This window comes from Peromyscus maniculatus, chromosome 22 (genome assembly GCF_049852395.1).
Source record: "Peromyscus maniculatus bairdii isolate BWxNUB_F1_BW_parent chromosome 22, HU_Pman_BW_mat_3.1, whole genome shotgun sequence".
NCBI lineage: Eukaryota > Metazoa > Chordata > Mammalia > Rodentia > Cricetidae > Peromyscus > Peromyscus maniculatus.
In genome coordinates this window covers 7,302,627-7,327,770 of record NC_134873.1, presented here as the reverse complement: position 1 = coordinate 7,327,770, position 25,144 = coordinate 7,302,627, and the positions used below count along the sequence as shown (strand labels likewise).

The following is a 25,144-nucleotide window of genomic DNA, read 5'->3' as shown; positions in this document are numbered from 1 at the left end:
ACAATGAGATCAATTGCCTTGTCTCCAATTCCAGAAGAATGAGGCTTCATCCCTCAATACCACTGGATTGGGAATCCCATGTTTTTCTTCCCTGTCTCTACTGATCACATTCTGCTTCATCAGTTTCCCTCTGTGCCTCTCCACATTCAAATTTCTAATTAACTACTCAGCTGACTATTATAGGACCACCGTCAGTCACAGATTGGGAGGTGCAAGGACTATCAAATGTACCCAGGCAGTAAGAAAAAGTAACACTCCAGAGGTAGTCACATGCCCACTCACAAGGGAGACTCACAGAACAGGCTTTAATATGTTTATTAGTGTTGACTGCCCTTAGCAATCAATTACCTGTGTCTCATGGATGCTAAAGTGATACCACGATAATGAAAAGAAACAGGTGTCTTAGGGTTTGACTCAGGTAAAGATAGGAAGCCTAATTGTTAATAATAAAAAAGCACATTCCAGATTCCTATTTCTCTCTTGCTATATGACTCCATAACTTTAACATTAACCAACAAAATTCTGATAGCAGACTATATCACCATACTATCATAGCTATAAGTACAGGGTTTTAAATTCCATTTGGTTGCTTCTTAATATGTCTAAAATATATCACTTTCATAAACTGAAAAATTCTTCTGAGCTCCAGGGAGTTGGTGTGGACTCACTTGGACAGGCCAGATAGATAAGTATCATTCAACCTTTTCCTAGTCCTGGAACCTTCTTCCCTCATCTTGGGACCACTTGGAGACCCCCCTCATCTTCTCTTCCCTGCAAGTACCAGGATCTAAGAAAATTTTTCTAAACTTCATCTTCTACCTCACTAGCATCTTGTTGGGTCCAAACTGTCAGATCCAAGTGGCACTGGATGATTCTACAGAGCAGCAAAGACAAACAGCTACCTTAGGACAACTGGCTACCTCAGGAAGAGTGCCCTCCCAAATATAATCAACTCCACCAAGTCAGCTAGAAGCAGTCTTCAGAGACCTGGCATCCCCCATTCCTGTTCACCTGCCACCTGAAACCCCTCAATTTTTATAAAAGCAAAAAGGGTGGAATGTCATCATACCCGACACCCTAGCTGCTGCTGGAGTCCCATGGCTATGCATGCATTGTCAGCATTCAGGCAAAATGCTTAGTCACTCCAGGGCCTTACCTCTTATGTAATCCCTGAGAACATAGCCACATAATTTATTTGCATGTGTGGCGTGGCTAAGTAAGCCCTATAAACATGCTCGAGGTGATCCTTAAAAGCAGACTCCATTCATTCCTACCCTCTTCTGCACATTTCTCTCCATTTGCTCACTCACCCATCTTTCCTATCCCCCACAATAAAACTCTTAAAGTGGGTTTTGTTGTATCTTGTGGTCCGTTCTCATGCCTGGTAAATAACAGCAGTGAAACCTGCCATCCCAGTCACTGGAGGTGGAAGCAGAAAGGTCTTAAGTTCAAGGTCAGCCTGAACTCGATAAGCCTGTTTTAAAAACAAAACCTAAAAACAATGATTAACAAAAGAACTGTCAGGGCTCAGTGGATGTTGTGGCATGGCCCAGCAGGTAAAGGTGCTGGAAGGCAAGGCTGATGGTTTGGTTCTAAGGACCCAAGTGGTAGAAAGGGAGAACTGGGTCACACAGGCTATCATCTGATTTCAAACTATACTGTTCACTCACAAAGATAAGAATAATAAATTAAATCTTAAAAGAAACAAAAAGGGATGAGAGATGGTTTAGCAGTTTAGTGCCTGGTGTGAGCTGCACGTGACCATTGCTACTTCACAAAGTTCCAGCACTTTGACATTGCAGATCTTAAATTTCCAGCATCTTTTACCTTTTAGTTTTAATAATTCTCACTAATTATGTTATAAAGTTTCCTTAAGCCTTTTCCTGTGGGAAATTTTTTTGTGGACTTTTTAATGGCAAGTCTCTTTAAACATAATTCTTGGAAAAAAATCCCCACCACCATGGAATCATAGATATAGCATGATAACTATGCCTACCCCCCACAAGAATCCCTATTGTGTCCCCCTGATTACACCAAGAATAGGAAACTTAAAGATGTACTAACTGGATACACATAGTTCAAGGATGAAAGCAACTATGAAAGGAAACAATGGGCTCACATCCAGAAAGGCATTAAGATACTTGCTGAATTTATCACTTTTTGCCTCAGGAAAAATGCTATGATGAGGTTGATGGCTGGTTTCATCATGGAATCATTAAGTCTCCTTTCAATCTTTCTTGAGTCTAAACTAATGTTCAGTTATAGAGAATAAAGGGTATAGTCCTTTTTCAATAAAGCAACAGCTATCCTCATTCACCCTCAGATCATGGCAATCTTACTTTGCTATTGCCTGATCTCCTTTCTGGGACCTGAACCCCTATGGCGCAGGACTCCAGCAAACACCCCTTGTAGAAAACACAGTTCAGTTTCCAGCTCCCACATGGCAGCTCACATCTGAAATTACCATGTTGATTACATCCATGTGGTACTGTCCAGTATGAATTCTTTTGTGACTAAGAAGACGACTCTTTGTTGCAAAGGATTTACCACATTGATTACATTCAAAGGGTTTCTCTCCAGTATGAATTCTTTCATGACTGAGAAGATACTTCTTCAGTGCAAAGGCTTTACCACATTGACTGCATTCAAAGGGCTTCTCTCCAGTATGATTTCTTTCATGACCAAGAAGATTCTTCTTCGCTGCAAAGGATTTACCACATTCATTACATTCATAGGGTTTCTTATCAGTATGAATTATTTCATGACTGTGAAGACTACTCTTCTGGACAAAGGCTTTACCACATTGATTACATTCATAGGGTTTCTCTCCATTATGAATTCTTTCATGACTTTGAAGACTACTCTTTTGTGCAAAGGCTTTACCACATTGATTACATTCATAGGGTTTCTCTCCACTATGACTTCTTTCATGACTGTCAAGATTACCCTTTGTTGCAAAGGATTTACCACACTGATTACATTCATAGGGTTTCTCTCCAGTATGAATTCTTTCATGACTGAGAAGATTACTCTTCTGTGCAAAGGCTTTACCACATTGATTACATTCATAAGGTTTTGCTCCAGAATGAGTTCTTTCATGGCTGAGAAGATTACTCTTCTTTGCAAAGGCTTTAACACATTGCTTACATTTATAGGGTTTCTCTCCAGTATGAATTCTTTCATGACTGAGAAGCTTATAATTTGCTGCAAAGGCTTTACCACATTGATTACATTCATAGGGTTTCTCTCCAGTATGACTTCTTTCATGATTGTGAAGACTACTCTTCCCTATAAAAGTTTTACCACATTGATTACATTCATAGGGTTTCTCTCCAGTATGAATTCTTTTATGACTGTGAAGACTACTCTTCTTTGTAAAGACTTTACCACATTGATTACATTCATAGGGTTTCTCTCCACTATGACTTCTTTTATGATTGTGAAGACTACTCTTCCGTGTAAAGGCATTACCACATTGATTACATTCATAGCGTTTGTCTCCAGCATGATGATTTTCATGACTGTGAAGACTACTCTTCTGGACAAAGGCTTTACCACATTGATTACATTCATAGGGTTTCTCTCTAGTATGAATTATTTCATGACTTTGAAGACTACTCTTCTGTGCAAAGGCTTTACCACATTGATTATATTCATAGGGTTTCTCTCCAGTATGACTTCTTTCATGATTGTGAAGACTACTCTTCCCTGTAAAGGCTTTACCACATTGATTACATTCATTCGGTTTCTCTCCAGTATAACTTTTTAAATGACCGAGAAGACGACTATTATACGCAGAAGATTTACCACATTGATTACATTCATAGGGTTTCTCTTCAGTATAACCTTTATTATGTATTTGAACAGAAGTGGGACATGGAAAGGCTTTGTCACATTGCTGATATTCATACCTTTTCTCTCTAGTTTGAATTCTATGTACTTGATGATGAAGACCGGGACATGCAATGGCTTTATAACTTTGATTATACTCATAGGGTTTTCCTTCCAAATGAGTTCTTTGGTGTACTGTTAAAGAGCAATCAGATCTAAAGTCTTTATCATGTTGATTACATTCATAGAGAGCCTCTTTATTATTGGTTGATTGATATGTTTGATGATGCCTATAAAGGCTAAAGCCTTTAGTAGATGACTCACATTTATTATTTTCTCTTTCTACATAAGATTTTTCACATCTTTGAAGAGAATTTGAAGAACTCAGAGTTTGACTACATTGATTGCATTCACAACATTTTCTTATACTGTGAGCCACACTAAATGTGCATAGTAAACCAGTACAGTGAAATGCATTTCCATATTCCTGGTACTCATGAGGATTTTCTCCAATGAGAGTTTGTTGATCAATTCCCACTGAAGTTGGAAAACCAATTAATTGTAAACTTGTATCACAGTCATCATGTCTTCTCATAGTGGGGACTACCGCATATCTTCCAGCTGTTCTGAGAGTGCCAGAAGTACAATGCTTCTTTCCATACCCCTTATGTTCACATGGCTTGTATCTAGAGTGACAGATGATATACCTGGTTAAAAGAAGATAACAAATAAAAGGCTTTCATATTGCATTCACATAGTCAAATGTTTTGTGTGTCATACAGATGGGGAATAGAGATTCATGTTTGTACACCAAGACAACTTCTTGGTCTCTCACAAAGTGCTCCTCTCATTAAACTATGGTAAATCACTACTGCAAGAAAATGAGGAACACTAGTTTTAATATGAAAGCTTTGCTTATAAAAGGTCTTGGACATGAATCCCCTCATCAATGTATATACCTTATAATTGAATGGCATGACAGTAAGTGGATGGACAGTTCTACAACATGCTTCACACGTGGCTATGATTAAAGCCATGACATCCATTATGGCATTGTTTCCTTGTCTTGTTTTAAAGGAATGCTTTGTAAACAGTGATCAGCTACCTGACACTGGAGTACGTGATGTTGTGACAATTTAATAATCATCACAAAGCTATGCTTATTTACATAGTTGCTTTTCATTAAAAGTTCAGGGTATACACATAAAATACAAATAAATGAATAAATCTTTTTTTTTTAAGTTCAGGGTACATTAACATTTCTTCAGACATACATATATATCAGCTTGCACATGAAAATTACCTTCCATTTCTTCTACAGCTCTGACAATGTTCTTCAATATTATGGTCTTCCCATTTGTATCCTAAAATACAGTACCAGAAAATGTGATATATTACTGGAAATTAGGAACAATTGAAAGTACTGTCTTTCATGAACTTTAGAACAATGCCTGATTTATTCACCATTGTTTTCTTCTGTAACATTCAAAATTATAGGAGAGCACCAATCTCCAAGAAAGGCTTCTTCCCTTAAGTTAAAAACTGACAGAAAGCCCACATTCTTACCTACAATAGTGAGGTTCCAGTAGGTTTCCAGCATCACATCTTTGTAGAGACTCTTTTGGGAAGGATCTAGCAAAGCCCACTCTTCAGGAGTGAAGTTCACATGCACATCCTCATAGGTCACTGCATCCTAAAATGTCCCATATATATGTTCTTAATTGAAATGATGAGACTGACTGAATTTTAAATGTACACTTCATTGAGAATATATTTATATAATTCTCTGTGCTCGAAACAATCTATGACATGGCTTAGTAAATATTAAATGCAGTCACCAACTCATTTTAAAAGGAAACAGAAAAAGAGGGTGACACCTTCCATTCCTGTGCCCCGAATAGAATACGGCATATCTGAAAAAATGCCTAATAATATAGAAAGATATGAAACCTGAGTAACACTATTTAGTATACATCAGCAGAATAATTTTTATCAAAAATTATTAACTTCAAGAAAGGACAGACAATAAGGGTGAGGTAGTGCACACCTCTAATCCCAAACCCCAGGTGTAGCTACAGTTTTCCTGTCTTGCCCACCGTCAGGACAAATCTTTGTCACCCGCCAGTCCCACAGCCGCTCAGACCCAACCAAGTAAACACAGAGACTTATATTGCATACAAACTGTATGGCCGTGGCAGGCTTCTCGCTAACTGTTCTTATAGCTTAAATTAATCCATTTTCATAAATCTATATCTTGCCACGTGGCTCGTGTCTTATCAGCATCTTCACATGCTGCTTGTCATGATGGTGGCTGGCAGTGATTCCTTCCGCCTTCCTGTTCTTTCTTTTCTCCTCTCTGTTAGTCCCGCCTATACTTCCTGCCTAGCCACTGCCAATCAGTATTTTATTTATTGACCAATCAGAGTAATTTGACATACAGATCATCCCACAGCACTCAGGAGGTAGAGACAGGTGAAACCCTGAGATTTCCAAGCCTGCCTGGTCTATGTATAGATTTCTGAGACAGTCAAAGGTACATAGTGAGAGTCTGTCTCTACAAAAAACAGAAAGCACTCAGGCCTCACTCAAAATTCCTCCACAGAGTTAAACATTTACTCCAGTTCTACACTTGTCTATCATAAGCTGGAGTGACCCCATATTGAACTATAAGGGTAATAATTCCCAGGAAGGAAAGCATTTTTAAGAAGTTACTGACGAGCCGGGCGGTGGTGGCGCACGCCTTTAATCCCAGCACTCGGGAGGCAGAGCCAGGCGGATCTCTGTGAGTTCGAGGCCAGCCTGGGCTACCAAGTGAGTTCCAGGAAAGGCGCAAAGCTACACAGAGAAACCCTGTCTCGAAAAAAAACCAAAAAAAAAAAAAAAAAAAAAAAAAAAAAAAAAAAAAAGAAGTTACTGACAGATCAATAATTTCTCAAGAATATTAGTAAATTGCTGATCCTAAAACAGTAAAACAAACAACAATAACAAAAGGGAGGGAGTATGTGAAGATGGGTCAACAGATAAGATCATCTGCTGTGCTGGCTGTGGTGGTGCCCACCTTTAATCCCAGTACTTGGGAGGCAGAGGTAGGCTGATCTCTGTTCAAGCCTGGTCTACAAAGTAAGTTCCAAGATAGCTAGGACTGTTACACAGAGAAACCCTGTCTAAAAAACAAACAACAACAGCAACAAAACAACCCTCCCCCAAAAAACAAAAAACAAACAAACAAACAAAAATTAAAGAAAAAAATATATCACCTTTTGCTTTTGAAGAGGTTCTAGATCATTTTCCAACACTCACTGGAAGTGAACAACTATTCCTGACTCCAGGTAAGAGAATCCAATGCTCTCTCTTCTGCCTTCAGTAAATGCCAGGAAGACAATTGGTAAACACACACACACACACACACACACACACACACACACACACACACACACACACAAGTTTCAGACATTTGAAATATAAAAGTGTAAAAACATACACAAAGGTAGGGACAATATTACACACTATCAATTCAGTGATTTGGGAGATCACTATTAATTTCATGAATGAATGCATTCTTGCTCTGAAAAATGACAAACCTGCCAAAGTTCAAAAGTCATGACGTGGGTAAAGTTCTGAACAAGAGAAAATGCTACATGTACAAAAACCAGATTCCATCCACGAAAAATATAAATATAAAAATATCAGGCAAGAAATATGGATTGGCAGGAAGGGCAATTGCTTCCACTTCTTCCTTACATTATTTAAGAATGGAATGGAGTTTCTACCCTTGGTGACGGCGTGCCTACATGAGAAGGAAGGAGGCTGCTCGCTTTCAACAAAACAAAGGAATGTGGTGAGACTATATTCCTCCAGAAAGGCTCCTCCTCCTAAGACAAATGCTCAAACTCAACACACTACCTGCAAGGTTTTTCATTCAACCCTCAACGTTTTGACACAGGTCATGACAAGTTCACCATCAAATCATGATGCAAATTTCATTTAGTTTGATTTCAAAGATCCCCATATTATGTGATAGTCTCAACACTGTTTGAATGTCCACACTTTCTTCTAACATGCAAAGCAACCTCTTAACTATGACCTCATGTAATATCAAAACACAAATCACATCAACCCAACACACAAGGGGACAGAATATACATTTCCCTTTCAAGGAATTAAGTAAAGATTGGGCCAAGGCAAGTTTGAAACCATGAAGGGTAAATACCAAATCCTGCAGCTCTGTGTCAGGTACCTGGGGCTTCAGTTTTAAAGGGTTTATACAGCTCTTATGCCCTGCAACTTCTCATACATCTCTCTCTTTGGCTACTTCTACTTCCTACATGCAGTTATTCATGATATATGTCTCAACATATTGTTACCTCAAAATGAAAGTGAGGCTTCATCTCATGGCTCAGTGTAAGGAAGTCTGACAATCTCTTCACTGGGGCTCATAAGCTCTAGACCCAACACTAAGGCTGCAGGTCATTAGTATCTTTAAGACATGGTGTACTTGTAGCCACAGGTGACCTTGACTGTCATTTGTCATTTGATAGCCTTGAACTTGATATTTCTGCCAAGTCCTAGGATTATAAGCGTATTTTACCACTCATGGCTTCATGGTTGCAGTTTTTAAAGTGGTTAGGGCTGGGCTTCCTCATTCAGTGACACAAAGGAAATAAGGGACACATGGGAGGTGACCATTCCTGGCAAAGGGAAAAACAGGTGCAAAGGCCCTAAGGTGATAATGTGCTTGGCAACCCAAGCACTGAAGCATGGTTACAGCAGTGTCAACAGAGAACCAGGAAAAACAGTGGACTTGGGAGGAGTTGACTTTACAAGGACTTGACTGTTAGGCCTTCAGTTTACCCAATAATGTGTATAGCAACATGACCTACATTGTTGTTTAGATCTCTGGCACTTTACAGCTAGCTTAGCAGTTAAAGAGCACTGCCAGCTTTTCCAGGTTTGATTCCTTGCAACCTCATGGAGATTCAATGATCAGAACTCCAGTTCCAGAAGATTCAATACCCTCTTCTGGCATTCTGAGACTGCAGACATGCACATGGTACATGGACATACATGCAGGGAAAACACTCATACACATACCATCAATAATCTAAAGAAAAATGAAATAAAATAAAAGATCTGACTGTTGATTTAAAACATGAATGGTTGGAGAACTAGAGATTTGGGGGATGAGTAGAATCAGATCACTTAAAGTCATTGCATGGCTCAGTAGTTACCAGAACTTGGTGTTCTTCCAAAGGGCCTGGGGTTTGTTTCCCAGCATGTACATGGTGGCTCAGGACCACCTCTAACTCCAGTTCAAACTCTTTTTCTGGTCTATTTGGCATGAGGAATACACTCTGTACACAGGCATTTAAGCAGGAAACACATTCATATATAGCAACATTATAATTAAAACCCTATTTTAGAAAAGATTATAGGACCTGAGGATGTAGCTCAGTTGGAAGCATACTTGCCTAGCATGCATGAATCTCTCAGTTCAATTTCTAGTCTATAAAGGGGACAAGGATAGTGTGGTGGTTAGAAAGAAAATCTCCTCCAAAGGGAGTGGCACTATTAGGAGATATGTCATTGTTGGAGGAGGTGCAGTGTTGTTGGAAGAAGTGTGTCACTGTGGAGGTGGGAATTGAGATGTCCATATATGCTCAAATTACTACCATTGTCTCAGTCCGCTTCCTGTTTCCTTCCCTGCAAGATGTAAGACTCTCAACTCCTTCTCCAGCACCATGTCAGCCTGCATGCTGCCATGTCCCACCATGATGATAATGGAATAAACCTCTGTCTTGTAAGTAAGCCACTCCAATTAGATGATTTCCTTTGTAAGAATCACCTTGGCCATGGTGTCTCTTCACAGCAATAAAAACCCTAAGACAGATTAGAATGGCTGTCATCCCAGCACTTGAGAGGTGGAGGTAGAAAGATCAGAAGTTCAAGGTCATTCATGGGTAAACAGGGAGTTTTTAGACAACCTGTGCAATGAGACCTTGCCTCAGGAAATAAGAACACAAAAAGATTCACACAAGAATATCCCAGGAGAAAGAAGAACAAAGCACTTGGGATCCATGTCACAGAAGAGTTGTGAAAAGCCACAAGTCTGGAATAGGTATTGATTCCTTCATAGTCAACCAAACTGTCATCCTGGACTCGGGAACTGAACTCTGTCTGCAGGAAACTCCATATGTACATTCACAGCTTTCCAGTCTCTTTAAACTGTTTAAGTACAACTACAATTTAGCTTCAATTTCTGAATGTTATAACCAACAGAACACATGTACATGTTTATCTTAGAGTAGGAAAAATTTTAGAATGCCCCAGCAATCCTTGATCAGAAAAATAACCAATCCCTGAGCACAAAATCTAGCCAATCTAAGTTTGTCCAGGCTCAAGGGGATCAAAATCTGACCAATTCCCTCCCTAAAAATCTTCTCCCTGGAAAAACTCCACCCTTAAGAAGCCCTACATAAGTCCCTCGGCCTGTTCAGGTATCAGCTGTCCTTCTCCACCCTGGCAGAGGCAGCCACTCTCCTCCTGGACTCCTTGGTCCCAAATACACCTCTTTCTTGAGAGAGTTTTGGGTGAAGATCTTTTGCTAGCGAGGAGCTGGGAAGCTCCCTTAGGGGGCACAGCAGAAGAAGAAATGGATATCTCTGCTGTGAAACTCCTTTAGGTGCAGAGCAGAGCTCAGCTGTAAAGGCTCTCTCTCAGAGGAACAGGAGTGCCACATCCTGTGGGGATCCATCCTCTACAGGACCCCAAGTTCAGGTATACCCTGACATTCTGACAAGTCAGGATACCGTTCTCCTCACAGCTGCAGGTGACTGTACCATGACTTTCCCAACAAGTCAGGATACATTTCCCTCCTGAGCTGTAACAACTACAGCAGGGCCTTGGTCCAGGCCCCAACACCTACGGCCATCTAAGCAGAATGCACACAGGTCAGGGGAAATAGTTCCTCAGATGAGCATTTCCTCCATGTTGTGCCTGCTCTAAGCAGTTCCAGGGAAAGGGAAAAGTTCTCCTGGGCTGAGCACTAAGAAAAAAAAGAAAGTTCCACTACTTTCTCTTCCATAATTTGTGTCTCTTTTGAACCAGTGATCTGTAAAACCCTCTGATCTCATTTCACATTTTCACATTGAAAAATGTGAAAACACTGCCCCTGGGCTGGGCAAGAAAATTGCTGCCAGGCAACGCAGCTGGGAAAGAACAGATATATTCCCTTCTGTCCAACACTGACCAAGGGCACTTTAAGAAATTTCACTAGGTATTTTTTAGAAAGATTAAAGGCAGCTGCTAAAAAGATTTCCTTTGTTGCCTAGTCAGCCAGGGTATTAAAAAAATGTTATAAAAGTTTTAACAATTTTTAAAGTAAAAATAGGTCCCAGTTGCTGGAGGTAGTTCAAAAGGTGTTTGTTAACAACAATAAACTGACTGGGACAAGAACTTCTGCACAAACTGAAAGCCACCTTCACCTTCTCTGATAATGAGACACAGACTTACAGATACACAGCAAAATTTTGGTATCTTACCCTCTATCAGAAGAATATATGAAAGTTATTCCTCCAATGAAAAGATAAATAATACCAAATGACCCTGGGGAAAAAGTGGGAAAATGAAGCCTGGCTTCACATGCCTGGCTTGATGAGACAGGCATCCTGGTGCCCTGCCAGTCACTCTGGAATATGCCTCTCCTGCCTATGAAGAAACCTGGGACCTCTAGTTCTCATAAGTCTGGTTCTTCCAGAGAAATAGGTGCGCACTGTCTTGGATCTGAAAGATGTATTCTTCAACCTCCCATTGGCAATGTGGAGTCAGCTCTCTTTGCTTTTAAATGGACAGACCTAGTGGGGAGGTTATATTGGGCAACATACCTGGACCAAGTTGCCCCAGGAGTTAAAGAAACAAAATGTAGAATTCCTACCCTTTCATCAGAAGTTTCCTAGGAAAACAGATTATAAAGGATCCACTGAGGGATTTAACTAGCAGCTGAAGGGAGGCAAAGAAACCTGTCTCCGAATAGCATTGCTGCCATCCTTCAGATCCCAACTCAAAAGACTAAGACAAGTTCAAGAGCTCCTGGGTGCAGCTGGATATTGATTTCTCTGGATACCAGTGTTTCTGGAAATGTCAAGGCCTCTATACACCAGCACAAAGAGGGCCCTGAGCCCCTAATATGGACTGAGACTCAACAAAAGCCATTTAAGGCTTTAAAAACAGCTATGATTTCCACTCCAACTATAGAATTCCCAGATGTCTCAAAACCTTTTCATCTGTTTGTTCACAAAATACAGATAAAAAAAGGAGTTTTAACCCAAACTCTGAGGCCATGGAAATGTCCTGTGATGTACCTGTCCAAATGACAGAACCCTGTAGCTACAGGTTGTCCCGTCTGTCTAACAGGAATCAAGGCTAATGCCAGTTTAATGAAACAAAACAAACAAGTTAACTTTGTGTGAAGATCTTATACTCACAGCACACCACGACATGTGTGAGGCAACCCTCTTCTGTGTTGACAAAGGTGCTCATCCATGACTGTCAAGAGATGGAAGATAAAACCAGGTATATGGGAGCTATAGCAGTTCCATTAACTGAAAAAATTAGCAACCACACTGGGTACCTCAGCCCAGAGAGCAGAACTGATTGATTTGACCTAGGGTCTCAGGTGGGGAAAAGAAAAGTACTCCACCATACACATGGACAACTGTTGGGCATGTCCACAGTATGATCTACAGAGAAAGAGGGCTTTTCATCACATGGAAAAAGGACTTTAAAAAATCTTGGCCATTCTAGAAGCTATTTGGCTTCCCCTACAAATTGCTGTCCTCCACTGCTGGGCTTCTGACCTAGCTGCCAACAAACCAGTGGGGCTACTTAATATTATGGAACTGGGGCGGGGTAGGGTGGGGATGACATTCTGATGACATACTGTGACCCTTTACTGCCTGACACTCCATGGTAAAATAAAATGGACAGTTCAAAACCGCAGGATGATGGAGGACACCAGAGGGAAGGATCATTCTCCCCAAAACAACTGACTGGACTGTTGGTAACTAACCTCAAAGGCTACTCATGTGGGGTTCACAAAACTTTCAGAGTTGAATCAGACCAAGGCATATTATACCTAGATGGGACAGCCTAGCAAAGGATGTCTCAGCCAGATGCCAGGTTTGTGCTCAAGTGAATCCAAAACAGAGAGCCCTTACCCAGGAAAGCATCCAAATGACAGAGGAAGACCCCCAAGAATTCTGGGGAAAATGACTTCACCAAGATCCACTCTGTCCAGGGAAGATAACAGTACTGGCTAGTTTTGATAGATACACCTTCCTGGTCAGCAAAAGTGTTTCCCCACCCAGACTCTAAAACTCAAGTAGTAGCTTAAAAAGCTCCTTCAGGAGCTGGTCCCATGATTTGGACTCCCTCTAGCAAAGGGGTCCAACAATGGCCTGGATTTCATAGCCAAAAATCTCTCAATGGATAGCCAAAGCTTCACATAGAGACTAAAAACGTCATACATATCTCATACATACTGCATACAGATCTCAGAGTTCTGGCCAGATAAAAGGAATAAATAGGACACAAATTAAAAAGAAAAAAATAACAAAACTCTCATTAGAGTCTACCAAGAACTGGACAGGCCTCCTTCCCTTGTGTTGCTTCTGCCAGCTGCACCCCATATAATGAGAAATTGACCCCGCTGTGAGATTATGTTTGAAAAACCTCCCCCACTGCTCCCAGGCTCAGAAACCAACTGTTTGCAATCAGTCTATTCATTAATTTCTCAAGTCATTACAGACACTCTAGCCCTCCATAAAGGCTATTCACTGGACTAGCCTAGACACCCAGCTGACCTCCAAGTCCACCACCAGTTTACCCTTTTTCCAGTCCAATGATACTGTCTGGGTCAAGCAAGTAGACAAAGAAACACTGGAACTAACCTGGAAAGGACCCTAAGAGGTGATTCTCTCCACTAATATGGCAGTGAAGAAAGCTGGCATTACACCATGGATCTACCACACCCAGGTCAAGAAAGCAGAAGCCACAGATGCTGCCACCTGGACTGTCTCTGGACTATGGACCCATTAAAATTAGGTTTCATTGATCCCAAAGCTGTTCTACTTCCTATCCCTCTACTTCCTCCTCCTGAGTCTTACATTGGTTATGAATACAGGGTAAATGTTGCAACCCCCACTGCCCTTAGGCCTGGACTAGGGAACTAAGGACAGATAGAGGGAAGGTATCTCAGACCAGCAACCCATATTCACTGTGACCTTGCTCACTGATGCCCATGTTAAATGTCTGGTTGTATTTGAGAAAGGAAAGATATGGGGGTTTATCTTTTGATATAGAAATACAGAGTTTGCAATTCTCTGCATACCCTGTGGTTGGACACCCTGGTTGTCAGAAACAGAGTATCAATTGTGAAAACTGGGTTTGTGAAACGAGCTTCCTGGAAAACATCATTAAAAAGATTCTGACCTATGGGAAACAGGAAATCCTTGCAGAATCAGACCCTATGCTACAGGAAGGAACACTGAGGGTGCACTCAATCATTCCCAGCCAGAAATAGGCCAGGATTGCTGGTTATGTTTAAACACCTGGCCCCTGTCATACTACATAGGGATAGGAGTTAACCAGACTGTCAGCACATTGACTGACAGAACTTGCTATGACAAGGTGTCAGCCCAAATTAATGTTCTGCTTTATGGACTAATTCATGGGGATAACAATATTTCCAAGGCCCTGAGACTATTTGGTGGGCATGTACCAATGGTTTGACTAAATGTACCTCGTCTGATGCTTTCCACACTAGGCAGACGGGTTGATCAGCACCTGATGGTAATAAAACGTTCCATTTCTGAATTAAAACAACAGTTAGATTCCCTTACAAAAATGATCCTACAAAACTGAAAAGATTTATGCTTTCTTCTCATACTTCTCATGAGACAAAGAAAACTATGTAAGGCTTTGGAAAAATTTGTTGTTCCTATGATAATTGACCAAAGTAATTTATAAAAAAAAATTGCTGTCATGGTTGGGGAAATAATTGATACCAGTCTATGTTCTCCTTGTCCCACTGGCTAACTTCTGTGCTATTGGTACTGACCAGGCCTTTAATTCTCATTCTGATTGGATTAATGGTGGGGCCCTGTATCTTAACTAAAACAACATGAATCCATGATGTGACTCATTCATTAAGTCCAGGGGGAATGTAACAGGCCCAAGGTTTTAGTAGGCCGCCAGACCTTAGCACAACTGACTCCAAGATGGAAGTGCCATTCAGGCTGCAAAACTCAGCATGTAGAAAGTACCACTAGCTAAAAGAAAACAAATGCCTAATCCATCAAAGTGCATATTTATAGGAACTCTCTAAATGTACTAACCTTGCTTTTTAGACTGTAGTTCTGCTTCTGGCTCAATGTTCCTGTTAACTGAAGTATGTCAACCCAGGACATGATTTTTGTGCTTATAAGCTTATTGTGAAAAACGATCAGGGCTACACTGGGATCCAGAACATCCAGTGTACTTTCAGGCAGATAATAAAGACTTTCTATTGGTTTAAACCCATGTCCAAGCTGTTGTTTGTTTTTGCTCTTTAGGGGGGCCCACCATCCAGCTCCCAAATAAATCACACACAGAGGTTTATTCTTAATTATAAATGGTTGGTCTTGGCTTGGCTTGTTTCTTGCCATCTTTTCTTAACTTAGATTAGCCTGTCTGTCTTTTGCCTCTGGTCTTTCACCTTTCTCTATTTCTGTATATCTTTCTTTCTTACTCTGTGGCTTGCTGTATAGTGGGGTGTCTGATTCCTGGAGTCCTCTGCCTTCTCTGGATACTTCTCTTCTCCAAGATTTCTCCTATATATTTTCTATGCCTGCCAGCCCTGCCTATCCTTTCTCTTGCCTCGCCTTTATTAGACCATCAGGTGTTTTAGATAGGCAAAATAACACAGCTTCACAGAGTTAAAAAAAAAAAAAACAACAGAAACAAAAGCAACACACCTTAAAATAATATTCCCCAACACAAGCAGTATTCTCTCACACCAAGCACCCCACAGAACTTTCTCCAAAACTGACCACATACTCAGACACAAAGTAAGTCTCAAGAGATAGAAGAAAATTGAAATAACTCCCTGCATCCTATCAGACCACCACAGATTAAAGCCGCACGTCAATAATAGCAGAAGCATCAGAAAGCTTACAAACTTGTGGAACCTCAATACATTTCTAATAATGAATAATGGGTCAGGATATATAATAAAGAAAGAAATGAAAGATTTTCTAGTCATAACTGTTCCACAGACTGAAAGCTTTCTCAAGGAATCAGTCCACGGGGCTGGAGAGATTGATCAGCAGTTAAGAGGATTGGCAGCTCTTCCAGAGATCCTGAGTTCCATCCCTGGCAACCACATGGTGACTCACAATCATCTGTAGTGGGATACAATGCCCTTGTCCAAAATAAAGGCATATATGCAGATAGAGCACCCATATATAAAATACATAAAATAAATAATTAATCTCCAAAAAAAATCACTGTTTCTCAAAACCAACATTCCCCCCGCCCCCCGCCCAAAAAAAAAAAAAAAAAAAAAAAAAAAAAGATCAGTCCATTACTCTTTCATTTAGCCTTATTTGATTTCCCAGGACATGTACAGAATAGAGAGAGATAATATAACAAAATATTACACAACCTCTCATACTGACTCTTCCTTGCTGTGAAGAAGCACTATGACCAAGGCAATTCTTATAATGGAAGGCTTTTAATTTGGGGATTAATTACAGTGACAGAGGGTTAGTCCATTCTCATCTTGAAAGAAAGAATCACAGTGGCAGGGATGGAGCCGAGTGTTACATCCTAACACAGAGGCAGAAAGGAACACTTGCCTTGCACAGGGCTTTAGAAACCTCAAAGTCAGCCCACGTTGACACACCAATACAAACAAGACACACCTACTCCCACAAGGGCATACCTCCTTATTTTACACAATTACTTCTCCCTAATTGGGGCCAACCATTCAAAGATAGGAGCTTAAGGTTGTGAGCAAATATAAACCATGGAAGAAATACAACCTTAGAAGAAAGAGCTCTAAAGGAAAGGAGTGAATGATATTAAGGAAAACAGAGAGAGGAAGATGGGACAACAGAGAAAAAGACAGACAGAGAAACAATGGAAAAAATATTCCATCCAAATAGGAAGAGACAACTCCTCTGGCTGGATTACAGGCTTCCTTAATATAACCTTCTCTACCCCATCTAAGAAGAGATTAAACAATTCAAGGTCCCCAAATTAGGTTTAAGTCCCTATCTTTTCTCTGAGTGCATGGCATTATCCCTTGTTTCCCTCCCTACGCAGTTCCTTTGCAAAATCTGGGACACCTTGGATCAGGTCTGATGGACACAATGAAGGCAGTCAGTCTCCTGGTGTGCTGACGTGTGACTGCTGTAGATGAGGCCATCTGGAAGCTGCATTTCTAACTCAGTTGTTGTGCCACACAAGGCCACAAAAGTTTTAAATTTTATTTAACTTTTTTTTTTTTTTTTTTAAGACAGGGTTTCTCTGTGTAGCCCTGGCTGCCCTGGAACTCACTTTATGGACCAGGCTGGCCTCTGCTTCCCAAGTACTGGGTTTAAAAGCATGCACCAACACCGCTGATTTAACTATTTTAACAAATTAAACCCAAAAGACTTCAGTCCAGCAAACATGGAGAGTCACAAATCTGTCTGATCACAGCCCAGACCAGACTCAATTGGGAGAAAATGGGGCCAAGCAACATCTTGTGTCTGGGGACTGAGGAGAAGGTGAAAGACCTGGATGAGAACAACTGGCTTCAACGGTTACAATCATCGATGGATTCAGCTGTCTCTGGTTGGAGTCATGGAATTCTTTCCTCTGTTCCCTAGCTGCATGTGGCCTACCTGCCTAGAACACAGGGACCATCTCCTCCTACATACATGCAAACCTAATTAAAGAGTCTTTTAAAGGAAAGGGTGTAACAGTGCACATTTAACCATGGAGAATGGGGATCCCACTGGAACTGTGCCTGATGGAGGAGGGGCTTCCTTAGCAGGGAGCAGGACTAACCCTGGGTAGAAAGCAACCCTGTGGTTTGCTATCATCTTGTCTATTATGTTAATATTATATTACAATACAGAATTTGAGCCATAGAAACAGCAAAAGTCCAATGAAAAGTCTAACAATTTATGCTATAAGCAACAGAAATCGCGTGAGAAAAGGTCATCATGAATGATAAAATGATCAACACATGACTGAATAAATAGTACACACAGTGACCATCTGACTTTTAACTTTGAATGAAACTGTAATAAAGACTGCACTGAACTGGGCGGTGGTGGGGGCACACACCTTTAAACCCAGAACTTGAGAGTTTGAGGTCAGCCTGGTCTACAGAGTGAGTTCCAGCACAGTGAGGGCTACACAGAGAAAACCTATGGGGGTGGGGCCGGGGGCCGGGGGCCGGGGAAAGACTGTACTGTTCAGGAAAGAATAAAGAGATTAAGAGAACAAGGGAGGAAACTTAGAAATAAAAACACAATAAATATAGAGTCAAACGTGACAGGAGGCCAGGAAACCCAGGAAGGGTGGCCTTACTGCTATATTCACATATTCAGTAAGGCATCCACATGCAAATGAGTTAATGACACAGACTTTACGCCCTGCACAGAATTAACTGCAGACGGCTCCTACACCTGAATGTTCAGTGCCAAGTCCAGAACTTCTCGAAGACACTACAGTGACCAGGGCTCTGCAAGTTAGCAAATCTGCCTTCCCCGGCTACAGTAAAAACGCCGCGTGCGGGTGTACTGCATGGTGACTAGGAAGTTGCCACACAAAAGCTCACACGCCCCCATGCTCTGCGCAGGCGCACACCTCAGAGCTAAATCCTCACAGGTCCCGCTTGTGCCTGGGAATTGCATGGATCAGGGGACCAAAGGGAATCACTCCGGACACCGCGACCGGACGCCATTTCCACAGCCCCGGGAGGACACTACACAAGCTCCCGTGGCTCGTCTCCGTGGGGACAGCGGCCCCTCACTCACCATGGCGAATTAGGAGCTCGCCTGCTCTCCTCAGGGCTCCCAGAAGCCGGTCACAGCCCAGCATATGAAACAAGACAGTTTGCCTCAGCCGTGGTCCCCACAGCCGGCAGCACTGGGGAACGGAAGTGCCCTCCCCTTTCTGACTGGCAGTCCATCTCGAGGTCCTGATTGGCTACTGAGACCCTGATTGGCTAAACAGCTCCCTTAGCGGACAGAGTGCTCTGAAGTCAGCTTCCACCCCAGGCACAGAACTGCCCCAGACCTGCAGAGACTGGCATTGCAGCAGAACTTGGGGCTGGACTGCAAAGTCTTCCCTGAACTATTCCTGCACTCAGGAGGACTCTTTTCTGGGGAATTAGTCAGATTTGCTAAGAAACTGAGAAAGGACAAAGGAAACCTGCCACTTTCTGGGCTAGCAAAACCTCAGGCGAGCTGTGGAAAACGTGCTATGATTTTTGTTTTTGTAAGAAGAAAGTTTAATTAAAAAAAAAAAAAAACAGCTATGCACTCTCTTAAACTGTTATTCTGTAGAAAAAGCCCATCAATGTAAATACAGGATTTAGAGAAGTAAACACTATGGGATCAGAGTGAGCTTTTTACTTACCATTCCATATTTACTATAGAGTCTCAATACTCTGATGACGAAATTATACATACTTAGTTGCCCACTTGACATAGGAGTCTACAGATTTGTTTTCACTTAATTCTGCATCATAAGTGAAAATAAGTAAAGCAAATTAAGAATACTTATTTTTTCATCATTCTCCTATTGTTTCATCTTCTTTATCAAGGTCTCACTCTGTAGCCCTGGCTGGTCAGGAACTCACTATGTAGACAAGGCTAGCTTAAAAATCATAAAGATCAGTTTGCCTCTGCTGCACTACCATGCCTGACTTCTATGAATTCTGCACATTTACTAATGAAATAAACAGAAGCTAGGTGTGGCATGCAACTGTGCTCTGCACCGAGGACACTGTTGCAGGGAGACCACTGAGAGATTTAGGCAAGCATGGTTATAAGGGAGACTATGTCCCAAAAGTGCAAATGGCAAACATGTGCAGGCTCTGACACCCCAGAATTTTTGGACCATTAGTGTCAGTCTTTGTCCTGGAGTCCACATGGGACAATGGCACCCTGGCCTTTGCCCCCAAGTCCACTGTCCACTTTTTGACACCCTGTCTGGCATCTGTGACGGTGCTGAAACAGCAGCCAGCAGCAGTGGCAATGGCATGAAGAATCCCTGTCCAGCTGCTTTACTGCTGTGCTCCACTGCTCTGTGGAGGAATTTTATCCTGTGTCCTGCCTGCAGGCCTTCCACTGAGGGTTCTTTAAAGCCACAAGAACACTTGACTGGCATGTTCAGTCTGGGTCACTATAGGATTTCTGGCTCAGTAACCTAGTTTCCCAGGGCTACTCTTTTGTACCTGAACTTGGAAAATAGCAGGTGGATCCACTTGCTAATGCTGATTAGGGAATGTATGGGATGTTGGGGGAACAGAGGTTCTTGTACTCACAAAGAAGCACTAACAGAACTAGGATGTTAATCATCCACATGTGTCCACTCAATGGAGGAGACACAAATCAAAGAATTGAATTGTATCCAGAAGACTAAGAGTGGATTTTGTTAATAACTTGGTGACCTTTTGCTATCTGTGGAGCAGACCTCACCAATATTCCCCAGAATAATTATCCCAGAGTCTTCTCTCCCTAGTCCACTAAGCATTTAAGGGGAGATGTCTCCTTCTCTCTGGCAAGAGGAACTAGTGGCCCTTCCATTAACATATGACTGTGATGTCTAATAACCTCTCATGGTCCATGCTAGCTCCCTCAATCCCTGTTCACAAACCCCCACCCAGAACACCCCTTCCTCCCATTCCCATTTAATCCTTTGTGCAATTGTAGAGTATGAAATAATAAAGAAAATATTTAAAAAATATTAAAGAAAAATAAAAAAATTTCTTTAATAAAGCAGCAGCTATTCAGATTTCACCTCAGATCCTGTCAGTCTATGCCCTCACCAACTCTACATCTCCACTTTTGGATCTGAACCTTGATAGAGCTGGACTCTGGCAATAAAGTGCCTGTTAAATAGTTTTTATAAAGTGGAGTGAGAAGGAGAGGGAGAGAATTTTCTGCTGGACACATCTTGGCTGCAAAGGCAGAATGGACCCCAGAGCCTTTAGGATTCCAGGCCAGGCATGGACCTTTGGGACTTGTCCCTTCTTAGGATCTGACTCAAACTCAGATCTCTTTTCCTGATCCTTTAGTTAATGCTTAAATTAGTATTTAATTTTCATAGTAAATGAACTAACAGAGCAAATTTCATAATTTTAAACTGTATCATTGGGTGTGCTTGAATAAAAAATGAAATGCAAAGGACATGATTGCTCCTAAGTATGGTGAAGGAAGAAGTTTTTTGTAGTTGTGTGGGAGAGCATAGTCAGAAGCAGGGATATCTGGGGGAGTCCAAAGTGGACAAGAGCAGACTGAGCTGGGTCATGTGGAGAGAGTGGGAGGGGAAGGGAAGAGATGGGAACCAGGTGGAGCAGTCAGGAGGCCAAAGATACAAAAGGGGCAGGAGACAAAAATGTCTAAATTATGTATGGATGAGTCTCTGGGGGAAGGATAGCCCAGCCCTTCAGCAGAAGACTTCAGGGTAGGGGGTGAGATATGCTAGACATACCTTGTAACAGGTAGGGACTGAGCGATTCTGGGAGAAACTGGTGGCCTGTGAGACAATGGCGAAACAATGCCCAGTGGACGGTGACTCCCCAGCCTCTCTCTCTATCGATGGCCTGAGTGCCGGGTGTCCCTTCCATGCTGCCCTTAGTAAAGATGGTGGTGAGGTCATTTGACCTGCCTCTTTTGACTTTATTCAAGATGGTTCTCTTCCCTGCGCAGTAATTCTTAACTTTATCACCCAACATCACCAGGCAATCTCACTGCTTTCTCCTGCCCACCTGCAGTCTGAGGAGCTCTGGGATCATCTACCACCCACTATTTTTTCCAGGCTGGAGCACCACTGGGGACTCTTCATCCTACAGGATCAGCATCCTACAGGATCATCCCCTTCTCGCCATTTTCCCACAAGTGAGGATTTTTCTCATTTTGCTGGCTGGTACCACGTGCCTTTCAGGCTCAGAGTCCTTAGGTCCCCATCCCTATATGACAGCATATGGAGAAGGCCTGTGCCCTCTCAATTCCACGGCCCATAGCCTTTGTGACAACTGAGGGTATCCCACACATGCAGGGAAACATGCTAGGCAGATGCAGTGGTGGGCTGGGCAGATGCATGCCATGCAGGCATGGTGGCTGTGGCAGTGGCCAGTAATTCACACAGATGCTGCATACATGTGGAGAGTTTATTATGACAGAGAGATGACGAGAAAGATAGGAGAGAGAGAGGGAGAGAGAGAGAGAGAGAGAGAGAGAGAGAGAGAGAGAGAGAGAAGGAGTGTTGTGCCCAGATCGTGACCCCCAGAGAGACCACCAAAGACAAGCATGCCAGAATGCAAAAGCAAGGTTTAATTCTGGATATCCAAAAGCAATACAAGCCTAGGCAGGGACTTCGTCCAATATACCCAACGCAGTGGAGGTTGGAGGAAGCTCCCACCTATCTGCAAGCTCAGCTTTTAAAGGGAAAAGTCACAAGGTTACATCATTTAGGGGTGCTAGTATGGATACAATTCTGATTGGCTCGCTTCTAGGGACTTCTAGAAATTACTTCTAAGGGAGTGGTTGCCCGCCACCATTTCTCATTGGCTGCCCTCAGGTGGGGGCATTTCTGTGGTCAGTTACCCTGGAAACCAGGGAGAGGACATTCCATAGTCTGGCAGGCATTACCTCATGACTATCTTGTGACTCTGTACTTTTACACTTCCTGGTTTCTGGAATCTGAACTGACTGGTTTTAGTAACTAATGGCCTATTCCCAAAAGGAGAAATCTTAGGCCTTAGTTTTTGGGTGAAAGCATTTTGGTCTTATTTCTAAGATGGCTCATTTTGGTCTCACAGAAGTATATTTTGTGGGAGGAAAAGTGGGAGAGAAAGAGGAAGGGGAGGAGTTTTTCCTTAGAATGAGGCTTTTATGTCAGGACACAGGGCGGGATTTCAAGGGGTGGATCAGAATATTAACAGTAAGTGATACCACAATCCAGGCCGAGTTGCCCTGTACCATCTATCTTCTTTGGATACCTTAATCATTCCCTCTATGTTGAGGCAGATCTATTTATTATGGGGCACTTAAATATTTTAAATTCCATATTCTTCAGATCTCTGAAGCATTTGAGGACCACCTGTCTATTAGGTATGTCTGAATAGACAAAGTTCACTTACTTCTAGTTACTTGTTTTAGGATTAACTTTGAAAATATATACAAGGGGCTAAATAAGACTTATTCTTATAATTAATTACATTAGTATTTAGAATGACTATAAGCATAGTTCTGAGCATATTAAAGAATTTCATCATTTAAAAGGTGACTAACCATTAACTTATATTTCTTAATTATCTCTAAAAGTTACAATAAGTTAGGAGCTTTCATAAGACTAGGACTTGACATTTCAATTGTATTTAAGGTGACTGACCATAAACTGGCATTTCTTAGTCATCCTTAATAGGTTACAATAAGTTAGTAATTTCCCTAAGACTAGGAATATATATATTTTCCATCTCTTTTACATTTAGCTTTAAAAATGATTTTGATTTGATGCTTTTCTAGTATCAAAATAAAACTTCTAAACATAGGTGTAGTCCACAGAGAGACTGGCAACTTTACTGATCCCTTTATAGTGCACCATGAATGAAAATGGGCACAGAGAAGAAACCAAAATACACATTCTGAGGGATAAAAGGTCAAAAGTTTATTGTCAAGGCTGTCTCACAAGAAAGCAAGGAAAACTGACAGGAGAAACATTTCCAAGGTTAAATGGGAATGAGAGAAATCAGACTTGTGAACTGGGATGAGACATGTGAGCAGGGATTGAGGGAGCTAGCATTGACCTTGACAAGTTAATAGGCACCACTGTCATCTGTTAATAGATTGGCCACAAGTTGCTTTTGTCAGAGATAAGAATGACTCCATTTTTAGTAAGCAGGAAGTTTCTTCAAGCCCCTCAGGGAATCCTGGCTTTTGTGTAAATGCCTGACCTTGGGAAAGGGACTTTCTTGAGGGACCAGAGACACCATTATATAATATTGAATTTTTTTAGTAATACTTAACTTATCCATATCGCTAAAGCTTAAAGTGAGCAAAGAGGAAGCTAGACAAATATTATTGTGAACCTGAGTAGATCTTAGGAATTTATAAATCTTGATAATCAAATATACCTTATTATCAAACATGTTACTTATCTAAATCTTTCTAGCAGCTTGGTGTTAAACAATAAAAACATTCATGGTTATCTTTTATCTATATATCTTAAATCAGCTTTTGTTAATGTGAATAGACATTGGTAATCTTAAAATTTCCCACCATACATAGTATATTCTAAACCATAGTTGAATACATATATAGTATGTTGTAACAAATATAACCTTAATTTTTTATCTTCATATAGAAATCTATAATAATCACTGTCATTTCTCCTGTTATGCCCAGATCTCAGGGACCTCCAAAAGGCCACCATGGAAACCGGATACCATATGTAAATGCAAAGAGCCTTTATTTCAAGCTCTGAGCTTGGACTCTGTCTGTCCAAGACAATAGAGTGAGCAGAGAGCCCCAACCCAGACAAGGTGGGGGTTTTATCATAGCAGAGGTTGGGGTGAGGGGATTTACAGGGATCAGGACCCTGTTTGGCTGACATTTGTCTGTGGGTATAGGGCATGTTTGGAATGCCAGGTATTTCCTCTTAGATGCAGGCCCCACTGGGTGGGGTCAGCTCATAGCTTTTTCTGGGTCTGGGTGTTACCTGCCAGTAAGCCTGTCACAGAAGCTGTGTCTGGGCCTCTAACCCTGTCATGGCAGCTGTGTGTGTTAGGATTCTGCTGCCACTCCAGCTGCATGTTTGCACATGTGCAGTTCAGGAGATAAGTAAGGGGTCTTGTGTCCTATGTCATCAGTGCATGAGTGATTACATACATGTGGCATAGTCATGCAATCTGCACATGCGTAGCTTCATAAGCCCACCTGTGCCTTAAAAAGCCAGACGCAGACTCCTCCTTTTCCACTCTCTGTTCTCTCCTGCCCCCACCACCTCTATCTCTCTTTCTTTCTCTCTGTTCTCTGCACATGCTTCTTCCCCAGGC

General features: G+C 41.7%; 1 protein-coding gene across 4 annotated transcripts; it reads right to left on the bottom strand.

Moving 5' to 3' along the window:
• Window positions 1–299: 299 nt before the first annotated feature.
• On the bottom strand, window positions 300–19,032 carry LOC102927813 (uncharacterized). Of its 4 annotated transcripts, none has more exons than XM_015990710.3 (5): window positions 18,897–19,032; window positions 12,312–12,372; window positions 5,398–5,524; window positions 5,135–5,195; window positions 300–4,538 (listed from the first exon to the last, which is right to left on the bottom strand). In XM_015990710.3, the coding sequence occupies exons 2-5, from the start codon at window positions 12,324–12,326 to the stop codon at window positions 2,423–2,425; spliced, it is 2,319 nt and encodes a 772-aa protein (XP_015846196.2). In that variant the 5' UTR covers window positions 12,327–12,372; window positions 18,897–19,032; the 3' UTR covers window positions 300–2,422. The 4 variants fall into 4 exon arrangements, with proteins under 4 accessions (XP_015846196.2, XP_042125887.2, XP_042125886.2 ...); XM_042269953.2 differs by having other exon boundaries at window positions 300–4,517; XM_042269952.2 differs by lacking the exon at window positions 12,312–12,372 and having other exon boundaries at window positions 18,897–19,021.
• Window positions 19,033–25,144: the final 6,112 nt, after the last annotated feature.